This window comes from Ctenocephalides felis, unplaced genomic scaffold (assembly GCF_003426905.1).
Source record: "Ctenocephalides felis isolate EL2017-DRISC unplaced genomic scaffold, ASM342690v1 CF-g0.4_SCAFFOLD_03571, whole genome shotgun sequence".
Classification (NCBI taxonomy): domain Eukaryota; kingdom Metazoa; phylum Arthropoda; class Insecta; order Siphonaptera; family Pulicidae; genus Ctenocephalides; species Ctenocephalides felis.
The window spans coordinates 56,311,986-56,322,963 of NW_020539725.1; the positions used below are offsets into that span (position 1 = coordinate 56,311,986).

The 10,978-nt window shown below is 30.3% G+C and overlaps 2 protein-coding genes across 2 annotated transcripts; both read right to left on the bottom strand.

Moving 5' to 3' along the window:
- Positions 1–4,681: 4,681 nt before the first annotated feature.
- On the bottom strand, positions 4,682–6,240 carry LOC113386314 (ovochymase-2-like). The gene is made up of 6 exons (XM_026624103.1): positions 6,161–6,240; positions 5,970–6,093; positions 5,656–5,764; positions 5,498–5,581; positions 4,949–5,125; positions 4,682–4,890 (listed from the first exon to the last, which is right to left on the bottom strand). The coding sequence occupies exons 1-6, from the start codon at positions 6,238–6,240 to the stop codon at positions 4,682–4,684; spliced, it is 783 nt and encodes a 260-aa protein (XP_026479888.1).
- Positions 6,241–6,994: 754 nt separating this feature from the next.
- On the bottom strand, positions 6,995–10,896 carry LOC113384632 (phosphoinositide 3-kinase regulatory subunit 4-like). Its single transcript, XM_026622378.1, has 6 exons — positions 10,807–10,896; positions 9,543–9,847; positions 8,352–8,513; positions 8,099–8,256; positions 7,805–7,980; positions 6,995–7,619 (listed from the first exon to the last, which is right to left on the bottom strand). The coding sequence occupies exons 1-6, from the start codon at positions 10,830–10,832 to the stop codon at positions 7,376–7,378; spliced, it is 1,071 nt and encodes a 356-aa protein (XP_026478163.1). The 5' UTR covers positions 10,833–10,896; the 3' UTR covers positions 6,995–7,375.
- Between the last annotated feature and the right edge of the window lie 82 nt (positions 10,897–10,978).

Below are 10,978 nucleotides of genomic sequence, written 5' to 3' on the forward strand. Positions count from 1 at the left end.
AAATCGTAAAAAAATTAGAGTTATTAATCAACGTAGTTTAAGAAAGATTATCTGCTGCCTACTTATGATTATTGTTTATTAAACTTAAAATTTGATTATTTAGTATAGTTACTATACTAAAAGAGGTCACGAGTTCGATACCCCCTTCGAGCAGCCTGCTGTCAGGCAACAGTGACAACGATTTTCACTTGGAAATATAAATAGCAATATGTTTCCAAGTGAAAATAGCCCTCAGTCGGCATTGTTGCACCATACTTGCCCCATTACAGAGATTATAATAAAAATTTATCATACAGAGATGTGACAACTGTTTGGGTTGCCATCTGTAAAAAACAAACGTAGTTTGTAAGGTATTAATCACAACAGCTCATAGACCCATAAGTTCTGATCGCTGTTCGAATAATAAAAAAAAAAAAACTATACTCAAAATTTAAATTTCCAATTTCGATTAACTTTTTTGTGACGTGAATAAAAGGTTGACATAATCTGGCACTGAAAAATCTTCCGCAATATTCGTAACCGATAAAAGATTTTAAATTTATTTAAAAAAATACTGAAACCAATATTACTCAAATGAATAAACAAATAATAAACTATATATTAAAAAACTGCATTAAAAAATTCGCTCAATTCGAGAAACAGAGTAAATGGCTAATAAATAAGCTTTAAAAATACCCAAATTCTGTTAATTGAATATCCGAAATTAAAAAATTAATATAGTTTCTTAAAATAATTTATCGTTATAAGTTTTCAAGATTCGATTAAACACAATTCGAATAAAATTCAAGATTTTATTCAAAATTACTATAGAATTTTATTCCAAAATTTTATCTTTCAATTAGATAAATGTTGAGAAACGCTGTAGTAAACAAACATCCAAAAATGTGTGTAGTGATCTATACTAGTGTGTTGTGTAGTAGAAGAGATGCCATCTTCGGCTGTTCGCATGTGCCGAGGACCGAAGAACTTATTGGGAGCTCTAACAGCTAACACTTGATGCATTCGATGCATTCGATACATTCGAGATCCGATGAGATGCGACTGTGTGGGTGCGCTCGAGAGGACAGAGACGGCCGATGACTATTAAAATACGCAAAGTTTTAATATAGAAGTAATATTTGAATACGCAAGATATTCGGAAACTATATAATTAAATTATTTCTACGTACTCAAGACTGTTAATTCGCTTCAATTGAACATATCCAGTGGCGTCGGAAGCAAATTTTTGATGGGTGGGCTCGATTTTTTTATAGGCAGCCAGTGGGATAGTTTCTTTTGGGTTTGCTAAAGCCCACACGGTTCCGACGCCACTGAACATATCACTTGTTTATAAGAACAGATATAAAGATGTTCCTAGTAGCGCTAATTATATGATTAATATCATTCAAATTATAGAAAACTAGACAGTATTATCTATTATTCTAAATGTCATATTATATTAATTTTTATTTCAATTATTATTTAGTGCAAACGTTTCGTTACTCATTAATTCCATTTAAATAAAATTTTGATTTCATTTATTACTTTATCTACTTTAACAGAGTTTTATTTAAAAAAAAAAACAAAGTCTGTTTTAACTTAAAATAGCCGCATTTTATGTAAATACCTTTAACTTCCCAAAGGAGAAGTTTATGTTTTCATCAAAAATTCCGATTCGCTAATTTTATGTTTTCTTGACGTTTCAAGCCATTCTGAATCGAATGAGACTAAATTTGGAAAAAGTATGTGTGTGTGTGTGTGTATGTGAACAGATTTTTTGCCGTAAATCGACGTTTGATCAAAAACGCCTGAACCGACTTTAGAAATTTAAAAGCCATTTGATGTACCTCAATGAGAACTATTCTCTGTCAGTTTTGTGCGACGATCTGCCGAGCCGTTGTAATTTGAAAAAAGTGTTAAACTTTTCGTCCACATTTAAGCTCATACTAACGAATCGATTTAAAAAAATCAAAAGCTGTTCGAAAGATAGTTGGGAATAATACTGATTAGTTTTAGGTGAAAATCTATCGAGCCGTTTTCTTGTAATTAACTGTTGAAAAAAAATAAACCGGTTTTTATGGAACTTTTTTTGGCGATACATATCATGGTCCTATAGAACTTACTGAAATATTACGGCCAAGTAATAAAGAGTTACGACAAGTAGTTTAATTTTAAAAAATCATCAAAGTTTGAGAAAATGACTAGTTTTTTTGGCGTTTGTTAAAATTAAAATTAGACGATTTACTTAATATAACGATAGAGTACTTAGTCTTAACAAACCATTAAAGTCCTACGGAATAAGGTACAATTATAAAAATTATTCATTTGTAAAAATTTGGTTTTAGAAAATACTCCGAGTTAAAGTGTTCGTTCGTTTTCAATTATGTGTAAAAAATCCACTCGGAATACTTTTAATCACTCATAATTAATTTATTTTTTATTGATTAAGTCGATTATTTACACATATCGCGAATTTCATGTAACTTGCCTAAAAGCAATTATTCTAAAATACCAATACCAACTAGTTTAATTTTAGTTATAATTTGTTTATTCCAAAAATACTAATTAACTAACATATCTATTAATCAAGATTCATTTTTTATATGTAAACTTTCACGTGCTTACTCTTTTCTTTGCATAATAATAATAATATTTTTTAAAAATACAATAATTAATCTAAATTATAATTATACTTGAATAATATGCATTATATAAAATTAATAAAATGTACTGCATAATAATAGACTTGTCGTTATTTACTGAAGTTTTGTTATGAAACGATTTGCCTAATTTCTTGAAAAAATTATTAAAAAAAAGCATTTTTAAATATAGTAAATTGCTTGCTTTCAACCGAACCAATATTAAATAAATTATAATTGATAGATTTTATTCATTTAGAAAATCGGTAATTCATAAAATATATTCTACTATATATTTCGAACAGTATACGAACATCTTTCAAAAAATTGCAAGACCCTAATACATCCCTGAATTGCGCATACATGTAAATAATCTCAAATGATCCAGCTGATATATGATCTATATTCAAACACTTAATTTGTATTCATAATTTATTTAAAATGTTTTTTGAAACAATGTGTTAGAAATTTACTATTATTTGCACAAAATTAGATAAAGATAACTATTTCACATTCGACGTATTTTGGATATAGTTATAACTGCGTTGATTTTTTGAATCAGACATAGATTTCAATCGATACAATTAATATTAAAAATTAGACCAAGATTGAACAAAAAAGTTTTTCATCTAATTTTGTATTTTGTACAATTGCGTATTGCTAATATAAAAAATTACAGCAAAATATATTCAGCTCTTATTTCTTAAAACATTTGTGTTCGGTTTAAAAAAATTAAAATAATTGTTTTTTGTGCTGAATTGTTAAATATCAAATTATATTCAAATTACATCTTTATGGTATAAAAATCGACAAGATTTGATTCCCTTTTTAAAAAATTGTCTTTTTCTTAAAATCGAAACAAGAAAATATTTCATTTTTTTTTGGTTATTAAATATTATTTAATTCAATGGCATTTTATTAATCGTGAACATAAAATTTTAAGAAAGAGGGCAATGCCTTCTATGAACCGAGTTCTATGTGTAATGAGAAATTATTATCTCTAAACTAAATATAAACATACGATTACTATAGATAAACGAATAGTTATTTCTATTCGTCAAATTTAAACTTTTGCCGGAATGTAAAGGATTTAAAACATTATAAATTTGTCGTTTTTGAATTGAATTAATATTAAATTATAGCAGGACTCAAAAAAAAGAGTAGGGTAGACGTAGGTAAACTATACATTTGGTTACAATTAACGCATAACTAGTTTGCTCTTTGACCTTTACTGGTTTGATAAAAATAATGAATATGGTTCAATGATTTGAAAGATGATGATGAATAAATTATTTAGGCAAAGTCAGAATTAAAATTCAAACTAGTGGTGTATAGCATCGTGCCTTAAGGCGTAATTAAAAATCTTGGTACGGAACCCTTGGAACGGAAAAATTTACACAAAATGTGTACACATTTGAAAAATGACATTTTTTTACATTTTTTACTTGATCTCCGAAACCGTGAACCTGCCTTCCCAAAAATTTAATCAGTTCTTCATCTTGTCAATATAAGTAAAATGTTTTTTGAATTATTCAAATCGGTTGATCGGTGTTCCCCAAATCGTCGACGAAATATTGTATCCGCACACACACACATGCATCCATTTTTTCTAAGGTATGTCAAAATATTCAGAAACCTTTGAAACGTAAAGATATATGAAAATTTTCATTTTTGATTTTTTTGCGATTACTATAACTTACTCTAATAACAATGGCAATAAAATTTATTAAACACTTGCTAAATAAAAATTGAGAACATTATTTTAATACCTATCATTTTTTTACACAATTTGTATAATATTTTTCACGTATAATTCATCATTACAAAATTATTTCACAACAAAATGATCAAATCATTTATAGGGATGCTTTTATGACTTTTTCATTAGAATCCAATTATCAGAACTTTCCAGTAATCCGACAGATTTTTGTTAGTGTCGGATTATCAAGAGTCTAATATATATAAATATACACATTTGTTTAATATAGAAAACATGCATCGATAATAATAAAAACCAAATAAAATAAAATGTAATATCGATAAAATATATATTACCTGAAAATCTATCCCAATTTGTGGTCCGTTTGCTTCAACTTCGTAGACGGTATTGCAGTCCTGGTTGCAATCCAAACAGCACTATAATCAAGTCTGATAGCCAGAAATATACTGAGAGAATCTGGAGATTCTGAATCAATTCTAGAAACAACTATTGCTTCTACGACATCAGATCTGGAGCAGATCACCGCAGCAGCAATGTCCAGCCAGCGAAAGTCTGCAAAAATATACAAACTTGAAATCTAGAAATAATAAATGATATTGTAATACCCTACCAGAATTGGCCTGCAAACAGATATATTGATCACTTTGGGTGATATTAACTTGTTCTTGAATAAACTTGCATTCATTATCATAAAGGGCAGTAACGTTGAATGAAATGAGTTTAAAGGCTTTGACATAATCTTGTTCCTCATCACTTTTAAGCCAGCCGATAACTTTACATTGTTCACCTGTTAAAATATAATAAAGAATAGTTGAAAATTGAAAGAAAAAAATAATTTTAACAAATATGTAAATGAATGCCGAGATACTAGGGTACTAGTTCAAAACCTGCGTTGCGTTCAAACCCGATATCAAGCAGTAGCACTATTAATCTTTCATTAATAATATAAATCATATATATGTTTACAAGTGAAAACGACTTTGTCGGAAAATAATGCCGGATTATAATTCATTCGCTAATCATAAATAATAATGTATTACAATTATACACAATAGCACAATATTGTGTTACCGGTCATAATACAAATTTCCAAAATTTATTTAGAAATTCGTGTTATGAGCATTTTTGAGCAAAAATATTTAAAATTCTTAATTCATACCAAATATATCTGTCTGAAGGCCTGAGTACTGAATCGGCTTAACACTGGTAGATTGAGTCAGAAGATCTTTAAGACCAATAAGAGCTGTTAAAAAAAATAAATTAATAGAGAATTTCTCGAACAAAAATTAAGCAATTTTATATCTACTACAAACTTACCAACTCCATAATCGAAATTGGTAGGACCAGTTGAAGAATTTTCATGTACTATGAAAAATTTACAAGCTGATTTTTTTCCGTATCCTGTGCTTTCAACACCTGTAACCACCTGAAAAGTCAAATCTATTTTGAAGATGCATTATGATTAAATATAAATGAAACTATATTATTTTGAATATAAATTATTATATATTTCCGGATGCTATTCTTTAAAATAAATTTGAATAGAAGTATGCTAGATATTCAAAATGATGTTATATGATCTTGATCGATATATGATATAATAGTAAATCTTTATCAAATATTTTGATTACTTCATAATATGCTGGATCTCTTAAAAGTTCATCTTTCGTATAATTTTCGGATCCTTGATGGAGTAAGCATTGAGAAGCCGTTAATATCCATGTTAATGTTATGATTATACCTGTACAAAGATGTCTGAAAAATATAAGAAATAATCATTATTTTAAAGAATGAGTCTATTTATCATTAAAAATATACATACCTTCCCAGAAGAAAAGTTTCTTCGATTGAAGTTATAAATGGATAATCTTCTATATTGACAATAGATAATTCAGTTGACATCTTTCATAAGATAATTGGTATTTAAATAAACTTTCAATTGTTTCCTTTTTTTCGTATATAATAAATGACATTAAAAGTTTAGATTAAAGAAATAGAAAAATAAAATTAATTAATTTAAATACTTCTGCAAAGCATAGCTTGCTATATTATTAATAAATATACATATTATATAAAATTTTAAGTATGATAGCTATTGAAGAAATATCATAATTTTTTGATATACGATTATTGAATGCAATTAATGAATATTAAAGACACAATAATGTATAATAATGCTATATTCCATACTTTATAACAATATACATATATCTATATAACTATATGCTTTACTAACAAGTTTTATAATTATTTAGTTCATTAAGTCCCATAGGTATAAATATATACATTACGAACAAAATTGTATACACGCTGATAAGTTACTTTAATCAGTACTTTTTAATGTTTATATAATTCACTAATATAAAATTTAAAAGAATACAGCTAACATTTTGGTTCATTTTATAAATATAGAAATATCTCAATCAAAATATAACTTCTACACCAACCAAAATAAATTTTAAAAATATATCATTTCATATTAAAAATATACATAACATTCACACACAGATGCATATACATATCGACGCTCAAAAAAAAATTGGTTCATATTAGTGAATTATAATTTAATAAACTATTTTTATTCATCTTTTTACCGATTTCAAAAATAAAATCAACAAATAAGTAAATTAATTTGTCTACATCACATAATAGGTTCCTAAGGTATTGCGTGTCAAAACGGTTTTTAATAGTTTAGTTTAGAAATCTTAGCTATAAAAAATCGAATTACTTTGAAAAATTCATTATACATACCTGATTGTATCAGTTTATTGACAATTTGAGTACTTATAGCTTTCGGGTGATAAGTTTATTTGCTGTTTCTTGACATTTTGCTGTTTTAGTAAGTAATACAATTGCGCTGATAAAGTTGCAACTTGTACATTAGTAAATGTTGAATAAAGAAGATCTATAAGCATTCAACTTGCCAGCGAACTGAGAAAATTTTTCGGCGAATGATATACATTTTATTGCTACATATCCTTCAATAATCATCATAAATATTTTATATCACCCATTGTATCACTATCCATCGGCTCATTTATTTCCACAATTTCACAACACCGTCTCTAGAAGCTGTGACTATTGAGCATTGTCCAGCACCTCCGCTCGTGCCTGCACGAACCAATATTACTTCTGCTAAAGGCGCTAGGTGACCAGTAGGCGGGGCATCTGGTCCAGGTCTAGGTAACTCTTCGGGGCCACCGGACACCGAACCACTAGTGCGTCCGGTAGGACCACTTGGAACTTCCTGGACGACTGATGTGCCGTCGATAAGGCGCGATCTGGGAAGAATAATATAATTATACAAAGAATATGTCATAATTCAACCATTCATAATAGAAAGCCAAACCGAATAAGTTAATCAATTAACGAAGAAGAAGGCTTAATAAATTACATTGAAATCATCATGATATCATCCAATACAATGTGTTTTCGTGGATGAGATAAGTAAAAACGTAATACAAACTTGTAAATAATATCTTGAGAAGATAAAGAATCGTTAGGGGCTGGTATGAGTAAACAAGATTCTTCGGGTCTATCTAAATTCCAAAACCGAACTCTCTGATCGGATCCTCCTGCTAATAAGAAACCAGTGCGATCCACGCATCCGGCATACATGGCACATACTGAGTGTGAAGAAACCTTTAATCAAAAGAATCATATAAATTAAAATAAACAAGATAAAATATTAATAATAAGTATTGCATTTGTTTCAATAGCAGCAAGTTCTTAATCAAGATTATTAGATAACGAGTATTACCTGAGTGTTAGATAAAGGTGGAGCAGAGCTAGCCCAAAGCACAGATTGCCGAAATCCTGTTTCCAAATTCCAAAGAGAAACTTCATTGTTGCCTTGAACACTGGATAAAATCCAAGACGGTTGACTTGGATGACAAATTACTTTACGAACACGAGATTCTGTAATAAAAATATATCACATGATGAATAAAAATGATATGCCGTAGACAATTTTATATCATTATAATTTCATAAAATATTTCTTTTATACTCACTAGTTGGATGATCAATAGAAGCAATCGGCAAACGAAAACGCAAATCCCAGCAAGAATGTTTGCCGTGACTTGTTCCAATTGCGAGCCAGCAATCACCAGGATCCATGCACATACTGGTAGTGAAACCATGGCGCAAATCGGCTTGCATGCGCCAAGCGACTCCTGAATAAAAGTCACGCAAAAAGAAAAGAGTAAACATGAGAACATTACTCTCCCTATCAAATAAATCATAATAGTCATTTTCAACAATTCTACCCTTATAAATATATTATATTCCCTATTATATAATATAATCTACATATATATAAAAATAAGTCGGGTTTTCCTTCCTGACGAAATAAATCCAGAACGCACGAACAGATTTCGACCATTTTGCATTCGTTGGAAAGGTCTAGGGCTCCGCAAGGTTTATAGCTAAGAAAATTAGTGGTGCCTTAATGCAAATTGCTGGAACTTCACGCACCGTAATTGAAAATTCGAGTAATGACATTAGTGAGAATTATCGGAATTATGCTTAGTTAAGTCAACGAGCAATTCTTGCAGCAAAGAATAATGATGTACGCGCACTGAATTTCACCATTCAATCAAACATTGCTGGCGATTTGGTGACATACCAATGATTCCGACTGGTCTTCCGTTTGACTTCAAACGATTGCAATTTCCAGTTCGCCTTGCATTCGCAATAACAAGTCGCATGGCCAATCGCTTAGTGTTTGCAAAATAAATTTCAAATAGATTATTTAGAAAATCATTGTTTTTCACATGGGCAGTTATACGTTGCCTGTTCACGAGTTGGAAAACCATCCGCTTTGTTTGTGTTAACGTCAGACCAAAAAACAAAAAATGTGGTTTACCAAAGAGCACGTCAATGAAACGGATAATTTGCGGATTCACTTTCATTTACTTAGAGAAGTTCAACTAAAAAACACTTCATTTTTGTAATCGAAATAAATTCATTACTGTTGTGCAATAAAATCAAATTTTTCCTTTTCAAATATAAAACAAACAAAAAATGTCTTCATCTTTCTCATGAAACCATCTGGTGGCGAAACGGAGTTCGTCGAGTTTGCTAGTTTATTATAAAATTATTTATCTATTATATCCCGTATAATTAATTATTTAGTAGAATCGTAAATAGAACAAACATAAAAGAAATTACAAAACAAATATATTAATAAATATCTTACTTACCAGGTGCTCTTAAATCCCATGCGACAAGCCCTCCGTACAAAGTGGCGTACACTAATACTGATCCTGCTCCACGTTGAGTCACGCAAGCAGCCAAAGGAGGCGAATCATCCAAATCCAAATCACCACTTGCTCCACCAAATTCGACGCTGCTGGTGCCTCTCAGCAGGGACGTGTACCTAGGAGAAGCGTCCACGCGCGTTACCTGTAATTGACCACTGCGCGAAGCAAACGCCAGGGTTCTTCCTGACTCTAATGATGAAACGAACGTTAAGGGACCTATGCGAGGAGTGAACAGTTGTTTTGATCTGTAAAAAAGTAAAAATAGGAAATTGACACAAGAAACATTTGAAACTAAAACTAGTGGGGTGGGTGGCATCGTGCCTTAAGGCAAATTGCTGGAACTTCCCGTACCGTAACGAAATGTTCAAGGAATACTGAATGTTTTCAAATAAATTATTATAAATATTGTAACATTGTCTAAATTTATTAGTATTATATAAACTGAATTGCTTGTGTTTGAAAGCAATTATTATTTGTTTAAGTTATTAGGAACTATAGTCAAAATTAAAAATAAATCTGAATTATTTTCGATATACCAAAAATTAAAAAAAAAAAAAATGAAACAATCTTTTTTTCCAAAATCAATTATTTTGTTAAGACAAGCAGAAAGTTCTTTGAATCATACAAATCGGACGCTTAGTTCTCTCAAAAAACTGCCATTTTTTACATATTTAGCTCCGTATCTTCAAAATGGCTGGACTTACCTTTGCCAAAAACTAATCCAAACACTCTCCCCATCATACTAATTGAATGTTTTTAGATCATCAAATCGGATGCTCCGTTCTTTCAAAAAAGTCGATTTCTATTTTCTGCACTCTTTGCTCCGTATCCCCGAAACGGCTGGACCTGCCTTGCCAAAAACTAATCAGCTCTTTTCCCTATCGATAGGAATCGAATGTTTTTGAACCATTCAAATCGGTTGATCCGTGCGCCCGAAAACGTGACTGGAAATTTGTATCCAAAATACATACACACACACACATCCATTTTTTTGAGGTATGCCAAAATGTTCAGAAACCTTCAAAACGTCGAGAAATAAAAAAATTTTCAATTCCGATTATCGGCCCATTACAATAATTTACCCTACGGGAAGTTATTAAAAATTCAAAATCTAGAATAATTTACGTAGTTTTTGAGTTACATCGAATGGTTGTTAATTTTGTTTATTCAATCAATTATATCAGTATAATTTATTTTTGCATACCTGTTGGCTACACTTTGGCCTTCCATGCGAGCGGCGTCCCATAATCTAATAGTTCCATCCAGAGAACATGTTACAAAAAGTGGAGAATCGGGAGAAGAGGTATCAGGCCAGTTATGTTACCAGAATGCTCGTGCAGGTGTGCTATGTGTCGTCCCCGAGGTGTCCAGCCAGG

Excerpts from the sequence above, each read along its gene's own strand:
- LOC113386314 (XM_026624103.1), bottom strand. The coding sequence starts at position 6,240 with ATGTCAACTGAATTATCTATTGTCAATATAGAAGATTATCCATTTATA. Across the intron at positions 6,094-6,160 it reads GAAACTTTTCTTCTGGGAAG|ACATCTTTGTACAGGTATAA; the intron begins GTATGTATATTT and ends TATATTTTTCAG. Across the intron at positions 5,582-5,655 it reads CAATTTCGATTATGGAGTTG|CTCTTATTGGTCTTAAAGAT; the intron begins GTAAGTTTGTAG and ends TTTTTTTAACAG.
- LOC113384632 (XM_026622378.1), bottom strand. The coding sequence starts at position 10,832 with ATGGAAGGCCAAAGTGTAGCCAACAG. Across the intron at positions 8,514-9,542 it reads ATGGGATTTAAGAGCACCTG|GAGTCGCTTGGCGCATGCAA; the intron begins GTAAGTAAGATA and ends ACTTTTATTCAG. Across the intron at positions 7,620-7,804 it reads TCTCAAGATATTATTTACAA|ATCGCGCCTTATCGACGGCA; the intron begins GTTTGTATTACG and ends TATTCTTCCCAG.